Consider the following 18,482-nt stretch of genomic DNA (forward strand, 5'->3'; position numbering starts at 1 on the left):
GTGGGTATATATATATTTATGTGTGCATATACACACCTATTTCCTGGCTCTATCCCTGAAGACAACCTAGTAGAAACCATGCATCAGTAGCAATAAACAGACCCAGCATTCAAAACAAAGGCTCAGGAACTCTTTCAGATTAAAACAAACAAACAAAAAAACTAAAGAGACCTGGCAACTGATTGCAACACATCCTCCTAGATTTTCTTTTTTCTAAAAACGTACTACTGGGGCAACTGACAAAATCTGAGTAAGAACTGTGGATTAAATAACAGCCCCATAGCAGCATTAATTTCCTGATTTTGATCACCGTACTGTTATGTAAGGCAATGAATGACATTACACTGTTTTAAGGAAATACACATGAAAGGTATTCAGGGGAAGAGGGTATTTTAAGTGTAGGAAAAGAAATAGAGAAATCTAGATGAAATATTAAAATTCTTTGTACTATTCTTTCCAGTTTTCCCTAAAGTCTGAAATTACGTTAAATAAAACTGTAACAACTTAAAAAATAATGAACAATGAACTCTATAGTAGAGAGGCAAACTTTTAAAAAATATTGCTGGAGGACTGGGAATTATTCTAAAAATTCCAGGAAGTGCCTGTAAGGCAATATATTGAATACATAACAGCACCGGCTCTAAGAAAACATAAACTTGGATTTGAATTTGCTCCTCTGTTATACAGTCCAAGGCAAAGTAATCTTTCTGTGTCTCTATTCTATGAGATGGGGATGATAATACCACACCTACTGCATTGCCTCTCATTAGGAGGATTAATTGAGACACTACACAGGAAGAGCTCAGTATAGGGTCTGGCACATTGTCCTAAGCAAGCATCCAAAAAGTGGCTGCTGGAACTTTTATCATCATTAGCATTATTGTTGTTGTTATGTGAGTTTGTGAATTTAAGGAAAATAATTCCACCATCTGGAAAAACATTAATAAGAAAGTTAATTTCTGTTAAACCAAGTTCTGCACATCATCATTATTTTCTACTGATTTCTGGGCCCGTGTGGAATTCTGCCAGGGGCTTCCCAGGTGGCACTAATGGTAAAGAACCTGCCAACCAATGCAGGAGACATGAGACGTGAGTTCGATCCCTGGGCTAGAAAGATTTCCCTGGAGGAGGGCATGGCAACCCTTTCCAGTTTTCTTTTCTGGAGAATTCCATGGACAGAGAAGCCTGGCAGGCTACAGTCCATGGGGTCACAAACAGTCGGACATGGCCAAATTCTCCTTTGTACCTTCTCTGATTTAGAAGACAAACCCAGTATGATAGCTGCATTTTCCTGGTTTTTAATTTTAAAAGGACCTGTTAGTACTTCAGAGCCTATTAATGTTATTTTAAGTATCTCCAATAGTTCTAAGCATGTGTAAGAGTACATGTGTGTGTGAGAGACTCTGGGGAAAGTAAATGTTACCTTATACAACATTTTTAGACTTTAAAGACTAAATTGGATATATCAAAGATTCAAACTAAACATATAAAAAGGGCTCTTTTCTTTATTTGGTGGTGGTGGTTTAGGTGCTAAGTTATGTCTGACTCTTGTGACCCCATGGACTGTATAGCCTGCCAGGCTCCTTTGTCCACGGGATTCTCCAGGCAAGAATACTGGAGTGGGTTGCCATTTCCTTCTCCAATACATTAAACTACTTAATTTTCACACCAATACTAGGAAGTAGAAACTATTGCTATCCCTACTGTGCAGAAAGGAAAAACAGGTAGAGCAGTTAAATATCTGCCAAGGTCACACAGTTTGCTGTGATGGAGCCTCAATTATAATCTAAGCATTCTGGGTCCAAAGTCCACATTCTTAACCACTATACCATGCGTGCTTTGATTTCACTATCCATCATAGAAACAACTGGGCTTCAAACTAAGCACTTCCTTAGTAACTTTAACTTTTCAGAACATAAATGAGAATCAGGCACGCACAAAAAGGTACCATGAGAAGACAAGAGAGATAATGCACAGTTCAAAGGAAAGTTCTTCTGATAAACTCATAGCATGCTCTTTTTCATTAGATACAATTCTAACAAACCTGATTGTCCAATCTTCTGGCCAACAGTGCAACAGAAACAAGCAGACAGAGGAGGCAGATATAAAGGGCCGGACTTCAAAATCAAGAAATGTGCCTTATCATTTTGTCTTAATACAAGACATTGTCAGTAAATGTTAACTGATGTAAAGAGAAGCAACTAGGGGATTCGCTGACAGTCCAGTGGTTAGGATTCTATTAAGTTGCTCAGCACGACCATCAGAGAGATGGGAGTGGGGGGAGCAGGGCAACTAGCGACACTGAGTGGGCAAAGGTCATCATTTAGAGCCTTTTTCTAAGAGGCACAGTGACGTTTCTTTATTTGTCATGAGCTGCTGAAGACAACTTATAACTATTAGTTACATTATGATAACTATCCTACTCTCAGCATGCTATTTGAGATGAAATGCATTTGAGAAATACTTACAGATAATGGTTAAAACAACTTTGGCAATTTAAATAGAATTTTAGAAAATTTACCTCTATGAAATCCTTTATTTTCCAAAATCACTGAGTATCTTACATTATTGTATCTACTTCTGATATCCAAACAATACCATTATCAGCCATTATGTTACCCTTCATCAAATTCTATACAAAAAAATTTAAACAATTTTGCCAAATACGGTTTCACTTAGCTTCACGTTCAGATTGGATATCAGTTATCAAGAAAAAGGGGAAAAACAACTACTTTGGATGCAAATTCTTAAAATCCTTTTCATTACACTTGACTATTTCAGGTCTAGTTTTTGTTTTTCAAAATGTCAAAGACTAGATATTAGAATTCTAATTCAGAAAAATGAGTACATAACACTACCAATGAAGCTGTCCTCTTCTACCACATTCCAAATCAAACCTGAATCTTACCAGTCTTCGAGAGCTAACTCCCCACCCACAGAAGACCACATTAAATGATTCTATGGCGAGATAACTGGCAAAACCCAGTTATCTGGGTTAAGGGGGGAAGTTCCACAGGACAAATGACTAAGGACAAAAGGCAGGAGGGACAAGGAAAAAAATAAAGAAGTGAAGGCAGAACCTATAGACATAAAAGAAGTTTGAGACATATCAACTAATTGTAACATGTGAAACTTATTTGTTATTAAGAAGCTCTTATTGATATTGTTAAGAGAAGACAATGGTATTATGATTATATTTTTATAAACTATATTAAGGCGTATTTTAAAATCATACATGGGCTTCCCTGGTGGCTCAGCACTAAAGAATTCACCTGCCAATGCAGGAGGCGCGGGGTGATCCCTGAGTTGGGAAGATCCCCTGGAAAAGGAAATGGCAACTCACTCCAGTATTCTTGCCTGAGAAATCCCAGGGACAGAGGAGCCTGGCAGACTACAGTTTGTGGGGTTGCAAAGAGTCGGGCATGACAAGAACTAAACTACAGCAACAATTAATCCATATCAAATGCATAATCAAAGATTTTTCTTTAGTAAATTCACCTAGTTGTGCAACCATCAGTATAAATCAATTTTAAAATATTTCCATTACCCAGTAAGACCCCTCACATCCATTAACTATTAATCCCTTCTCCAAACACACCAGCTGACTAATCCTCTTTCTGACTCTGTAGATGTGTCTTTTCCAGACATTCCACATTAACAGAATCATCTGGCTCCTTACACTTTACAATTTTTAAGGTTCATCAGTGTCACAGCTGGAGAAGGCGATGGCACCCCACTCCAGTGCTCTTGCCTGGCAAATCCCATGGATGGAGGAGCCTGGAAGGCTGCAGTCCATGGGGTCGCCAAGAGTCGGACACGACTGAGCGACTTCCCTTTCGCTTTTCACTTTCATGCACTGGAGAAGGAAATGGCAACCCACTCCAGTGCTCTTGCCTGGAGAATCCCAGGGACGGCGGGGCCTGGTGGGCTGCCGTCTCTGGGGTCGCACAGAGTCGGACACGACTGAAACGACTTAGCAGCAGCAGCAGCAGCGTCACAGCATGTATCAACAGTTTGATTCTTTTTATTGCTGAAAAGTATTCCACTGTATTATATAGACATATTTTGTCTATTCATTTATAGTTTTGTCTATTCATGTACAGTCTATTCATTTGCAGTTAGGTTGCTGTAGGGCAGTGAGGTTGCTGCCAACGTTTGCCTATTAAGAATAACACTGCTGTGGACACGTGTGTGTAAAAGTTGCTGTGTAGGTAGATACACGAGAGTGGAACTGCTAGGTCATTGCTATTGCTATTGTAAGTCACTTTACGGCAAACTAATAAGCTTCTCAAGAAATATTTAAAGTGTTTTAGATATATTAGCTTATTTAATTCCTACAACAGCCTTAAGAGGAAGCTATTACTATTATCCCCATTCTAGGGATGAGGAAACAGAAGTCCATCCAAAAAGCTTAAGCAATGTGGTCAAGTCAGATGAGAATCAAAGCAGCTTGGCTTTAGTATCTGTGGTCGTAACCACTAGGCCATATACTTCAAGCTCACTGACAAGTTAAACATTTCTCACAAGACATAAACAAATTAAAGAAATTTAATACAAAAATTCAGGTGGCTTCTAAGAACACAAAAGGAGACAGTCCAATGTTAATTAAATTTAAGTGTATATCTCATAACATATATATGGTAGTAATTCTTGTTATCTCTGAGTGGCAGAGTTGAAATGTATTCCATTTCTTTTTATTTAATTGTATTTTCATTTATTACAGTGAGAGAGAGAGATAAAAGGCAGTATTTAAGATTAACATAAAACAAACAACTCACTAATCAGAAAGCAAATGACCTGATGAACAATAAGATTTTAAGTTCCTAATTTTTTAAAGGACATTTTAAGATGTCCTGAGTGAGTACTATGCATTGACCCTAAGTTGAGTGCTGTGGACATAAATCTGATTGCAACTTAGGAAAAAAGAAAGGCAACTCTAGAATCACAGCTGTGGGAAAAGGTGCTCCTCTAGTAGGAGTCATCTTAACCAGAGGAGGGGTTAGGGAGAAAGGTTTCCCGAAAGAGAAGGCACGAAACTGATCTGAGGGAATGGTGTATGAACACACTGCTTCTAAGCAGACTCTTTCATCAATAACATAGCCTCTTCATAATGATTAAAAACGGAGGCCCTGCTTCAAATGTCAAACCTTTCTTTTTTTGTCAGTTTGTCAATTTTGAATATCCACTAAAGAATAGGAGTTTCAAAGAAAAGGAAAAAAGCTTTGTCTTGTGATGTTAGAACGTAATCAGAGCATAAAAAAAATCTGTAAATACCTATAAATGAGAAAGTATTTTTTAAATTCATTATATTTGCGTGTAGTTTGATCACAGTCAGTCAAGGCATCCTTAAAACTTCATCTTAATAGCACTTCTAAGTCTGTTGATGATCAAAATCAGGGGTGGGGCAAACTACAAGCACAGGTGGCCTGGTTGGTTAAGAATGATTTTTCACCAACGAATAGTATTTACATTCAAGGAGGAAGAAAGAGAGGAGGGAAGGGAGCGAGAACCATAAACAGAGACTACATGTGGTACCAAAAGCCTACAATATTTTACTCTCGACCTTTACAGAAAAAGTTGTCTACAATTAAAAATATATATATATTACTGGATGGATCTGTGGCCATACAGAAAGGCATCAGCAGAAAGGCACAATCACTGAGGTGGAATTCAGTCTAGACACTAGTATACATACGTACTTACAATGGGAGGGCGAAATCAGGGAGGGGAGGGGTTTTTAAGAGTACACAGTTAGTTCAGAAAGACATGGGTTCTGCAGGGAGTGGGGGGAATTCAGGGATAGAATACAGTTGAAGCAGATGAAAAATAGGGAGTAGTCCTGGGGCTTTACAAGCTACTCCAGGTAGAAGGCAGCTATTCCAATATTAACGACCCATAAAATGTGAGAGTTAGGTTTACTGAGGAAACTGAGACTCAGAGCTAAAGTTACTTGCCCAAGTTCACAGAGCAGGAGTACGGGACACCAAGAACTGGCCTGCAAATACCAGATGCCAGTTCCGTTCTTTCCACTGCAGCACACTGCCTCTTGTCACTGGACAGAGTTAACCTGGACAAGCACTCCATCTCTGTGTGACCAGTGAGCTCAACAGAGTACAGAGGCAACAGTCTCCTCCGGAGCTCCCCTTCCTCCTGCAGTCATCAGTGGTTTTTCAGGGAAGAACTGGGCAAGGTGTCTACAGGTCTCAGAGAGGTGGAGGAGCAGACAACAGCTCTGCCAGATATTGGGAACAACAGAGAATGTTGACCAAACATCATTAAAACAAGCCTGAGATATCCAGTGGTTGAGGGCAATAAGAAACACCAAATTTGAATGAATTTACCTGGTTCCAATTTTATTACTTTAATTGCTGCCAGTTCACCGGTGTTAACATTCCGTGCCTAAAAAACAAAAGAAGATAACTGTGAAAAGAAAGCTTTCATAAAAACTTTATGAAATGCTATTTTAGCTTACTACTTATATTGTCAATTATTCAGAATATTTTTTAAAGCAAGAATTGTAAAACTGATTTATATTTACAAAACAAACAGTATATTCTTCCCAATGAATTTCAACATCAATCCAAGTATAAATTTAATGAGGATGATAATAACAGCAGTAGTATACCAGATTGTAGTATATCCAGGCACTATTCCACGTGATTTTCTATTTATTCATTGAATTTTTACAGCAATCTTAAAAGGCAGGTACTAATGTAATAATATCAATAATATTCTTGTGTTGCACATGAAGAATTTGTAGCACAGAGAACTTGCCGAGACCGTATAGCTAGGGACATGCTGGGATTCAAACCCAGGCAGTCTGACTCCAGAGCCTGAGTTTTTTAAGCATTACATTCCACCGCGATTCACTCAAGTTCAATTCAGTCGCTCAATTGTGTCCGACTCTTTGCGACCCCATGGACTTCAGCACACCAGGCTTCCCTGTCCATCACCAACTCCCAGAGCCTACTCAAACTCATGTCCATCGCATTGGTGATGCCATCCAACCATCTCATCCTCTGTTGTCCCCTTCTCCTCTCACCTTCAATCTTGCCCAGCATCAGGGTCTTTTGCATCAGGTGGCCAAAATATTGGAGTTTCAGCTTTAGCATCAGTCCTTCCAATGAATATTTAGGACTGACTTCCTTTAGGATGGACTGATTGGATCTCCTTGCACTCCAAGGGACTCTCAAGAGTCTTCTCCAACACCACAGTTCTAAAGCATCAATTCTTTGGCACTCAGCTTTCTTTATTGTCCAACTCTCACATCCATACATGACTACTTGAAAAACCATAACTTTGACTAGATGGACCTTTGTTGGCAAAGTAATGTCTCTGCTTTTCAATATGCTGTCTAGGTTGGTCATGGCTTCTCTTCCAAGGAGCAAGCATCTTTTAATTTCATGGCTGTAGTCACCATCTGCAGTGATTCTGGAGCCCCCAAAATAAAGTCTCTCACTCTTTACATTGTTTCCTCATATATTTGCCATGAAGTGATGGGACCAGATGCCATGATCTTAGTTTTCTGAATGTTCAGTTTTAAGCCAAGTTTTTCACTGTCCTCTTTCATTCAAAGAATTCTGAATTAACTAGCTTTAAACTTTTAACCTAAAAAAACTTTATGAAAATCAAATACCTTTATATAACTGTAAAAACAAGCTCCTCATATCTGTTTAAACACATCTGATAGTATAAAGAAATCAATTCAATACAAACCAAATATATTTTACAAGCCACATATTACAAATAAAAACTATTTTAAAAAATCAACCCATAATATTAGATTGCCAGTGTTTACAAATGTAATTACATGTAAGTAAGCAGAAATAATCTTTTCAGTTTGTATAAAAATGGTAGTTATTTTTGTAAATTTAAAATGTTTTATAATTGAATAAAAATTTTCAAAATATTTCAAACTATGAACTGAAACTTAAATTGATTTTTGTATCAACTAATGAAGACCAATATATGCAATTCACTCAACACTGAAAAATTCATTCATGTCATGAGAATTATTCTTAGTTGTAACACTTATTAGTGGACTGGTATGATGCTGTGAAAGTGATGCACTCAATATGCCAGCAAATTTGGAAAACTCAGCAGTGGCCACAAGACTGGAAAAGGTCAGTTTTCATTCCAATCCCAAAGAAAGGCAATGCCAAAGAATGCTCAAACTACCACACAATTGCACTCATCTCACGTGCTAGTAAAGTAATGCTCAAAATTCTCCAAGCCAGGCTTCAGCAATATGAGAACTGTGAACTTCCAGATGTTCAAGCTGGTTTTAGAAAAGGCAGAGGAACCAGAGATCAAATTGCCAACATCTGCTGGATCATGGAAAAAGCAAGAGAGTTCCAGAAAAGCATCTATTTCTGCTTTATTGATTATGCCAAAGCCTTTGACTGTATGGATCACAATAAACTGTGGGAAATCCTGAAAGAGATGGGAATACCAGACCACCTGACCTGCCTCTTGAGAAACCTATATGCAGGTCAGGAAACAACAGTTAGAACTGGACATGGAACAACAGACTGGTTCCAAAGAGGAAAAGAGTACGCCAAGGCTGTATATTGTCACCCTGTTTATTTAACTTATATGCAGAGTACATCATGAGAAACGCTGGGCTGGAAGAAGCACAAGCTGGAATCAAGATTGCCGGGAGAAATATCAATCACCTCAGATATGCAGATGACACCACCCTTATGGCAGAAAGTGAAGAGGAACTAAAAAGCCTCTTGATGAGAGTGAAAGAGGAGAGTGAAAAAGTGGGCTTAAAGCTCAACATTCAGAAAACAAAGATCACGGCATCTGGTCCCATCACTTCATGGGAAATAGATGGGGAAACAGTGGAAACAGTGTCAGACTTTCTTTTTTGGGGATCCAAAATCACTGCAGATGGTGACTGCAGCCATGAAATTAAAAGACGCTTACTCCTTGGAAGGAAAGTTATGACCAACCTAGATAGCATATTCAAAAGCAGAGACATTACTTTGCCAACAAAGGTCCATCTAGTCAAGGCTATGGTTTTTCCAGTGGTCATGTATGGATGTGAGAGTTGGACTGTGAAGAAAGCTGAGTGTCGAAGAATTGATGCTTTTGAACTGTGGTGTTGGAGAAGACTCTTGGAGAGTCCCTTGGACTGCAAGGAGATCCAACCAGTCCATTCTAAAGGAGATCAGTCCTGGGTGTTCTTTGGAAGGATTGATGCTAAAGCTGAAACTCCAGTACTTTGGCTACCTCATGCAAAGAGTTGACTCATTGGAAAAGACTCTGATGCTGGGAGGGACGGGGGGCAGGAGGAGAATGGGAAGACACAGGATGAGATGGCTGGATGGCATCACCGACTCGATGGACATGAGTTTGAGTGAACTCCGGGAGTTGGTGATGGACAGGGAGGCCTGGTGTGCTGCAATTCATGGGGTCGCAAAGAGTCAGACAAGACTGATTGACTGAACTGAATTGAACTGAAAGCTCAGTGAATCACCCATAAGGGATGATAACAATATTAACAGTGGAATCCTTCTAAGAGTACTGGGGCATTAAAAAAAAAATGAGTTTCTAAGAAGATATATACGGGACACAGTCACTGCTAAAACATATAAATAAAAATTTAACCTTTAAACTCAAAGAACACCAAAGGTATTAAAAATACAAATTAAGAAGAATTAAAATTAAAATTTCAAGGGAAGTTCATTCCTTTTAAAAAAAATCCCCATAACTCATAAACATTTATGATGCCAACTTACTACAGAGTAGTAAGTTTTGAACTCAGCAGTAAGTTTTTGAACTACAGGCAGTTCAGAACAGATTTGAACATTTATTTCAAATTAACTTAATTTCCATTACATGAAACAGACATTTCCAATAGTGTCACACAAGTATTTATCGCTTTCACCAGGATAAGAAGACATATATATATGAATGGAATAGAAATAAAATCAGAGTGTCATTCTGGGAGCATTTTGTAAAGAGGATGGAGCAGAGTGCAAAATATTCATTATATCACAGCAACGTTAGTCATAAATCTTCTCAAACACTATCAGAACACCTTGCCTTTCCTCACGTTGCGATACCTCTTCTCTGTTAGACTTCTTGACACTCTGTCCTCTAATCCATATCTTTTTTAAGCACTTCTCCAATAAAATAAGACATCCCTCTCTAATTCTCAATTCTCCATTTAAAAATCTTGAAATAGTTTTATTTTCTGTTTATTGAAAAATAAATTCAGAGTCTGGGTAATTCCAAACGAATGAGCAAAAGAAAATATGAACTCAGAGAAAGCTAAAGTGAAGTCGCTCAGTCGTGTCCGACTCTTTGCGACCCCATGGGCAGTAGCCTGCACCAGGCTCCTGCGTCCACTGGATTTTCTAGGCAAGAGTACTGGAATGGGGTGCCATTTCCTTCTCCAGGGAATCTTCCCGACCCAGGGATCGAACCCACATCTCCCAGATTGTAGACAGACGCTTTACCATCTGAGCCACCAGGAAAGTCCCTCAGAAAGCTAGGCTGACTATTTTTACAACTGAAATTCTGTTTCCAACTGACCACAAGAGGGCACACTTCCACTGACAACGCAAGTTACACAAGGGTCCAAAATGGCTGCAGCACACAATGTACTCTTCTAAAAATAGATTCATTAATAGTTAACACAGCACATATTTAACAGAAAAACTATGACAGTAAACTACGGGTAAGTACTTTACAAGAGTCAATTATTTACTAAAGGCTTGACTTATGAATACTATTTTTCAAAATTTAAATTAGGATTTTCTAAAGGGTAACAAGTTTTTAAATTATGGTTCTTCAGAGTCAATAAGAAAAGAAGACAGCTAATGATTACTGTTCTTTTTGCCTTCTGAATATTTTCTAATATGTAACTTATTTGACAGAAATAAGATAATTCACAAAAAAGGGAAGAAAAAATCCTCAGGAAACCTGAATTTCTGATCTTTACCACATCATAGTCCTTAGGTTTATTCATGAAAGGTGTTTAACATTATGATTCATCAATAATCTTGGGTCTTCTGGCTAAAGTCAGTCATATTTTGCTGTTTCTAAATTTACAGCAGCCAAGATTACACATAAGTAAATTTTAAAATACCAACTCTATTGCTCTGTACCTGCTATTCTTTTTTCAATCACCTAGAAAAATTGATTACAGAAAAATGAAAACACGGTAAATATTTATAATTATAATAAAGCATATAGCTAAAAAATTTCTAATTCACTATCAGTAACATGAGGAGCCCTTACAAATAGCTCTGAAAAGAAGAGAAGTGAAAAGCAAAGGAAAAAATGAAAGATATACCTATTTGAATGCAGAGTTCCAAAGAATAGCAAGGAGAGATAAGAAAGCCTTCCTGAGTGATCAGTGCAAAGAAATAGAGGAAAATAATAGAATGGGAAAGACTAGAGATCTCTTCAAGAAAATTAGAGATACCAGGGGAACATTTCATGCAAAGATGGGTGCAATAAAGGACAGAAATGGTAGGGACCTAACAGAAGCAGAAGATATTAAGAAGAGGTGGCAAGAATACACAGAAGAACTGTACAAAAAAGATCTTCATGACCCAGATAATCACGATGGTGTGATCACTGACCTAGAGCCAGCCATCCTGGAATGTGAAGTCAAGTGGGCCTTAGGAAGCATCACTACGAACAAAGCTAGTGGAGGTGATGGAATTCCAGTGGAGCTATTTCAAATCCTGAAAGATGATGCTGTGAAAGTGCTGCACTCAATATGCCAGCAAATCTGGAAAACTCAGCAGTGGCCACAGGACTGGAAAAGGTCAGTTTTCATTCCAATCCCAAAGAAAGGTAATGCCAAAGAATGCTCAAACTACCACACAATTGCACTCATCTCACACGCTAGTAAAGTAATGCTCAAAATTCTCCAAGCCAGGCTTCAGCAACACGTGAACCATGAACTTCCAATGTTCATGCTGGATTTAGAAAAGGCAGAGGAACCAGAGATCAAATTGCCAACATCTGTTGGGTCATCAAAAAAGCAAGAGAGTTCCAGAAAAATATCTATTTCTGCTTTATTGATTATGCCAAAGCCTTTGACTGTGTGGATCACAATAAACTGTGGAAAATTCTTAAGAGATGGGAATACCAGACCACCTGGTCTGCTTCTTGAGAAATCTGTATGCAGGTCAGGAAGGAACAGTTAGAACTGGACATGGAACAACAGACTGGTTCAATATAGGAAAAGGAGTACATCAAGGCTGTATATTGTCACCCTGGTTATTTAACTTATATGCAGAGTACATCAAGAGAAACGCTGGGCTGGATGAAGCACAAGCTGGAATCAGATTGCTGGGAGAAATATCAATAACCTCAGATATGCAGATGATACCACCCTTATGGCAGAAAGTGAAGAACTAAAGAGCCTCTTGATGAAAGTGAAAGAGGAGAGTGAAAAAGTTGCCTTAAAGCTCAACATTCAGAAAACAAAGATCATGGCATCCGGTCCCATCACTTCATGGCAAATAAATGGGGAAACAGTGGCTGACTTTATTTTTTGGGGCTCCAAAATCACTGCAGATGGTGATTGCAGCCATGAAATTAAAAGACGCTAACTCCTTGGAAGAAAAGTTATGAACAACCTAGACAGCATATTGAAAAGCAGAGACTTTACTTTGTCAACAAAGGTCCATCTAGTCAAGGTTATGGTTTTTCCAGTAGTCATCTATGGATGTGAGAGCTGGACTGTGAAGAAAGCTGAGCACCGAAGAATTGATGCTTTTGAGCTGTGGTGTTGGAGAAGACTCTTGGACTGCAAGGAGATCCAACCAGTCCATTCTAAAGGAGATCAGTCCTGGGTGTTCATTGGAGGGACTGATATTGAAGCTGAAACTCCAATACTTTGGCCTCTGATGCAAAGTGCTGACTCATTTGAAAAGACCCTGATGCTGGGAAAGACTAAAGGCAGGAGGAGAAGGGGACGACAGAGTATGAGATGTTTGGATGGCATCACCGACTCAATGGGCATGAGTTTGGGTAAACTGCGGGAGCTAGTTGTGGACAGGGAAGCCCGGCATGCTGCGGTCCATGGAGTTGCAAAGAGTCGGACACGACTGAGCGACTGAACTGAACTGAACTGAACATGAACTTTATAGATCTGCCCAGGGAAAAAAACTGAGGATAAATATTCTCAGCTTCTAGACCTAGTCTTCTGCCACAGCATTGATTTGTCCACCATTCTCACATGTTCTCAAAGTAATGCTCAGATCAGTTGTTTTGAGTTCAAAACTCTTCAGGAGTACACACTATTGTTTGAAAGACATGATCCAAATTCCTTACCAGAAAATTTAAAGTATTTACTAAATATAGCATTTTATAACAGCTTTACTGTGATACAATTCACATACCAAAAAGTTCACCCTTTCAATGTGTACAATTCAGTCATTTTTAGTATATGCACATAGTTATGTAACCATCATTCCTATCTAATTTTGACACATTTTTATCAACCCAGAAAGAAACCCCAAGACCCATTACCAGTCACTCTCTATTCCTCCCCCTCCCAATCCCTGACAACTAATACTCTACTTTCTGTCTCTATGGATTTGACTATTCTGGATATTTCACACAAATATGATCGTACAAACTCTGGTCCCTTGTGACTGGCTTCTTTCACTGAGCATAAGCTTTCCAGGTTCATCCATGTTGTAGCATTTATCAGGACTTTATTCTTTTTGTTGCTGAATAATATTTCATTGAATGAAAATTCCCCATTTGTTTATCCTTTTACCAGTTGAAGGATGTGTGGGCTGTTTCCATTTGGGCTATTATGAATAATGCTTTTATGAACCCTGTGTGGATCTGTGCTTTCAATTCTCTTGGATAGAGAGCTAAGAGTGGAATCGCTGAGTCACATGGCAACCTCTGTTTAGCTTCCTCAAGAACTGTCAGACTGTTTTCCAAAGTGGCTGCACCATTTTATATGACTGCCAGCAATGTATGAGGGTTCCAATTTCTCTACAGCCAAGCTGATATATATTATTACCTGGCTTTTTAACTTTAGTTTTCCTCGTTGACGTGAAGTGGTATCTCTTTGTGGTCTAGTAACTCACTAATGACTAACAATCTTAAGCATCTTTTCATATGCCTGTTTGTCATTTGAATATTGTCTTTGAAAAAATGTGTATCTAATTCTTTGCCCATTTTTAATTGTGTCGTATTTTTACTGTTGACTTGTAAGCATTTTTTATAGATCCTGATGTAAGTCTCTTATTAGTTACATGACCTGTAAATATTTAATCCCACTCTTGAGTTGTCTTCATTTCTTGATGGTGTTCTTTGAAGCAAAAAATTTTTAAATTTTGTTAAGTCAAACTTTATCTACTTTTAGTTGCTTATGTTTTTGGTATTATAGCTGAGAAACGACTGCCTGGAAACCAAGGTCACAAAGATTTTTTTTTCCCTATTTTTTCTTCTAAAGAGTTTTATAGTTCAGCTTTTCCATTTAAGTCTATGACCCATTTCCATTTAGGTCTATGACTTTTTCTATGGTGTCTGGCAGGGCTCAAATTTCACTCCTTTGCATGTGGACAGCCAGCTGTGAAGTACAACATTTTATCTATAAAACTGTTTACTACCTGTCTGTATTTCCAGTCGGTCCTTACTTGGCGCTTTATGCTCTAGCCAAACTAAACAACTGCCCAGCCCCAGTGCTAGCCACACTTTTACCCTCTGGCACTTACTGCTTAGACAAACACTTTCCATAAACTCCCTCCCCTAGCCTAACTCCTAGACATCTTTTAAAGCTCACCTTAGGTTATTATCACTGCCTACAAACCCTTCCTGACCCCAGTTCAAGTCAGGCATCCCTCACACACACTCCCAGATATCCTGGGTAACCTTTCTCACACAGGAGTGAGCTTGATTTGGAAAATCCTGCAGATCTAGAGCTGATCTCAGATTAGAGGAGCTCTTGGAAACCATTTTTAAGCTGTCCTGGAATTCAGTTTGGCTCAGTCAGTCTTTCAAAAAGCGTTCATTCTAGCACTGGTTTGGGAAAAGGTTTCTGTGAGACGATTTCATACTGACTACTAAGTTATCTCTAACTATCGGAAAAGTATTCCTTGACTGTGACAATGAGAGTAAACAAAATCTAGACTAAACTATAAGTGGCAAAAACATGCTACACACTATATAAAGTGAGTTAGATAACTGTCCATAACAAACCTGATCATCTACTATATACCGAACACCTTCTATATTCAAAGCTTACTGTTCAGAAGGGGCTGTCCAATGTGAACATATATAAAGAAAGGTTCCAAGATGGGAGTGAAGAAATGCAAAGTTTAGTGCTGGCTCTGCCAGTAACAAGCAATAGGATCTGAGTTAGTAATTTCCCTGTGTCTTCTGCCCTCAATCTAAAAATAAGAGGAGAAAAAAGAGACTATTTCGAGTTTCCTTCTAATTCTAAAAGTAAGGTGTTCGCATCAAATAATTTAAGTCTAAATTAACAGATTCCAAATACTAAACCAGTTGGCTGGTTATACAAGGATCATATGAGGACCTCAAAAACAACAAAAAATGCTGCCACTGATTTCTGAACCAACAGGTTTAGGACAAGACAGGAATCTGTATTTAAAGCTACTGAGGTGCTTCTGATACTCAGCCAGGTCTGGGGACCTGGCTTAAGGCACCATGCCTTGTGAATTTTCTAAAATATAAATACCAACTTCTAAGTCTGGAAGGGGTGTTACAGGGATGGCTTTATGAAGGAGATACCATTTAAGCAGAGGTTTGACAGACGGGCTGGATTACAACAAACACAGAAGCAGGATAAGAAAGAGGGCACAGGAAGAAAAGCATGAGCAAAGGCATAGGGACAGAAAACAGAGGCTATTTTGAGCGCATTGGGCGGGTGGAACCTCAGGGTGTCTCCCATATAAATGCTCCTTCCCATATAAATGCTCCTTTTCAGAGGGAAATGGTTAACCCAAAGCTCCTGTTGAAGGAAGAGTTTTGTTTGCTTTTCCACAGTTACTCAGACTAGTATGAGCCTACTACAAGGGCAACCAATTCTATAGGAAGACTGAGAGCCAGGGTGACAGACATTCCTGGTTTGCCCAGGACACGCATAGGTTATGCCAGATTGTCCTAGCAGAATTACTAATAGGGCCCACTTTCACTCTCAAATTTATAATTAAAATTTTATTTAACTTGGACAGTAAACTATAAGGTCACTCTACCTTCGTGACCTGAGCTAACATGAAAAAGGAGATACGCTGATCGGATTATTGAAAACAGGGGTCAGCAAGCATTACTGTTTTTGTAAATGAAGTTGTACAGGAACGTGTTCATTGGGTTAAGTATCATCTGTGGCTGCTTTCACAACACAATGTAAGAGTTGAGTAGCTGAGATAGAGACCATATGGCCCAGAACCCCTGAAGTATTACCACCTGGCCCTTTACAGAAAAAACCCGCTGACTCCCACTCTGAAACAATACTGTCCAATAGAATGTTTTGCATTAAAGGAAAGGTTCTACACGCACTGTCCACTTACTGTAGCCCCATGCCACATAAAGCTACTGGCAAACCAAGACATGGCTGGTTGTCTGAAGAACTGAATTTTATTTAATTATTTGATATGCAATAAGATATTTAAATTTGAAAGGCTCTCAAACTGTTCAGATATTTAAATATTTAATTGAGATATAATTGACATATAACGTTGTATTTACTTCAGGTGTACAAAATAATGATTTGATACATATATTACTAAATGATCACAAATTTAGTTGACATCCATCACCACACCTAGTTACACATTTTTTTTTCTTGTGATGAGAACTTTTAAGATCTGTTCTCTTAGTATCAATACAGTATTGTTAACTATAGTTACCATACTGTACATTTCATCCTTAGGACTCAGTTAGCTTTAATTGGGGGGAAAAAAAATCAACTTTAAAAAATATAGTTCTAGTAATTTTAATACATGTATAGATTTGCATAAAGTGAGTTAACTATCATCTGGAAACAGAAAAGTTCCATCACTTCAAAAACTCCCTAGAAAGTTACATTCTCCCCTTACCTTTACCTCTGGCAACCACTGACTGTTCTTTGCCACTACAGTTTTACCTTTTTAAGAATTTCACGTAAATTAAATCATCATGTAACTTTCTGAGACTTACCTTCTTTCACCAAGTTGCTCCATATATCATTAGTTCCTTTTTCATTGTTAAGTAGTATTCCACTGTGTGGATATACCCCAGTTTATTCACTACCAGTTGAAGCTATCAGCTATTTTTAGTTTTTGGTAAATATACATAGAGTTGCTATAAACTCAATGCACAGGTTATAAGAATATTTTGGAGAGGGATACAGTAGATATATGTTTAATTTTTAAAGAATCTGCCAATTCTGTTCTTCAGTGGATGTACCATTGTTCATTTCCAGCAGCGATGTAAGAGAGCTCCAGCTCTTCCAGAACTTTCTTGTCAGAAACTGGAATTGTACTTTTTAGCCATTTCCAACAGGTATATAATGGTATCTCACAGTGGTTTTAGTCTTCATTTTCCTAAAGGCTAATGATGTTGAACATCTATTCCAGTGCTTATTTGCCACCCTTTGGTGAAAGGTCTTCTATTTTTTGACCATGTTTTAATTGGGATGTTTATTTTCTTACTTTTGAGCTTTGAAAGTTTTTTTTATATATTCTAGATACAAGTTCTTTTGCAAGCGCTACGATTTGCAAATATTTCCTCTCAGTCTTAGCTTGCCTTTTCTCTTAACAGTGTCTTTTGCAGAGCATTATGGACTGATTTGATGCTTTCGAACTGTGGTGCTGGAGAAGGCTCTTGAGAGTCTCTTGGATGGCAAGGAGATCAAATCAGTCAATCCTAATGGAAATCAACCCTGAATAGTCACTGGAAGGACAGATGCTGAAGTTGCAGCTCCAATACTTTGACCACCTGATGCAAAGAGCCAACACACTAGAAAAGACCCTGGTGCTGGCAAAGATTGAGGGCTGGAGAAGGGGGCGACAGAAGATGAGATGGTTGGATGGCATCACTGACTCAATGGACAAGAGTTTGAGCAAACTCTGGAAGACAGTGAAGGGCCAGGAAGCCTACTGTGCTGCAGTCCATGGGGTCGCAAAGAGTTGGACATGACTGAGCGACTGAACAACAATGGACTGATTGTGTGCTCCCAAAATCTGGATGTTGAAGTTCTAATTCGTAATACCTTAGAATGTAAGTGTATTTGGAGACAAGGCCTTAAAGGAGGTAACCAAGGTTAAATGAGTTCATACAGATGGGCTCTAATACAACAGGACAAGTCTTCTTATAAGAAAAGGGCCCACAGATGTTAGTGCACAGAAAAGGTCATGTTGAGAACACAGCAAGAAGGCAGCCGCCTACAACCCAAGGGGAGGCCTCGGGAGACACCAACACACCTTGACTTTGGACTTCTAGTCTCTACAACTGTGAGGAAATAAAATTTCAATTGTTTTATGCCACCC

At 38.6% G+C, this 18,482-nt stretch overlaps 1 protein-coding gene across 4 annotated transcripts in view; it reads right to left on the reverse strand.

The window, feature by feature from the left end:
- MAP4K3 (mitogen-activated protein kinase kinase kinase kinase 3) overlaps nucleotides 1-18,482 on the reverse strand; it is a 185,985-nt gene that overhangs the window by 118,144 nt on the left and 49,359 nt on the right. For all 4 annotated transcript variants that reach the window (XM_025260905.3, XM_025260904.3, XM_006071208.4 and 1 more), the window contains exon 2: nucleotides 6,342-6,399. In XM_025260905.3, coding sequence (XP_025116690.1) covers nucleotides 6,342-6,399 — 58 coding nt within the window. The remainder of the gene's footprint in view (nucleotides 1-6,341; nucleotides 6,400-18,482) is intronic.

The sequence above is a fragment of the Bubalus bubalis genome, chromosome 12, assembly GCF_019923935.1.
Source record: "Bubalus bubalis isolate 160015118507 breed Murrah chromosome 12, NDDB_SH_1, whole genome shotgun sequence".
Lineage (NCBI taxonomy): Eukaryota > Metazoa > Chordata > Mammalia > Artiodactyla > Bovidae > Bubalus > Bubalus bubalis.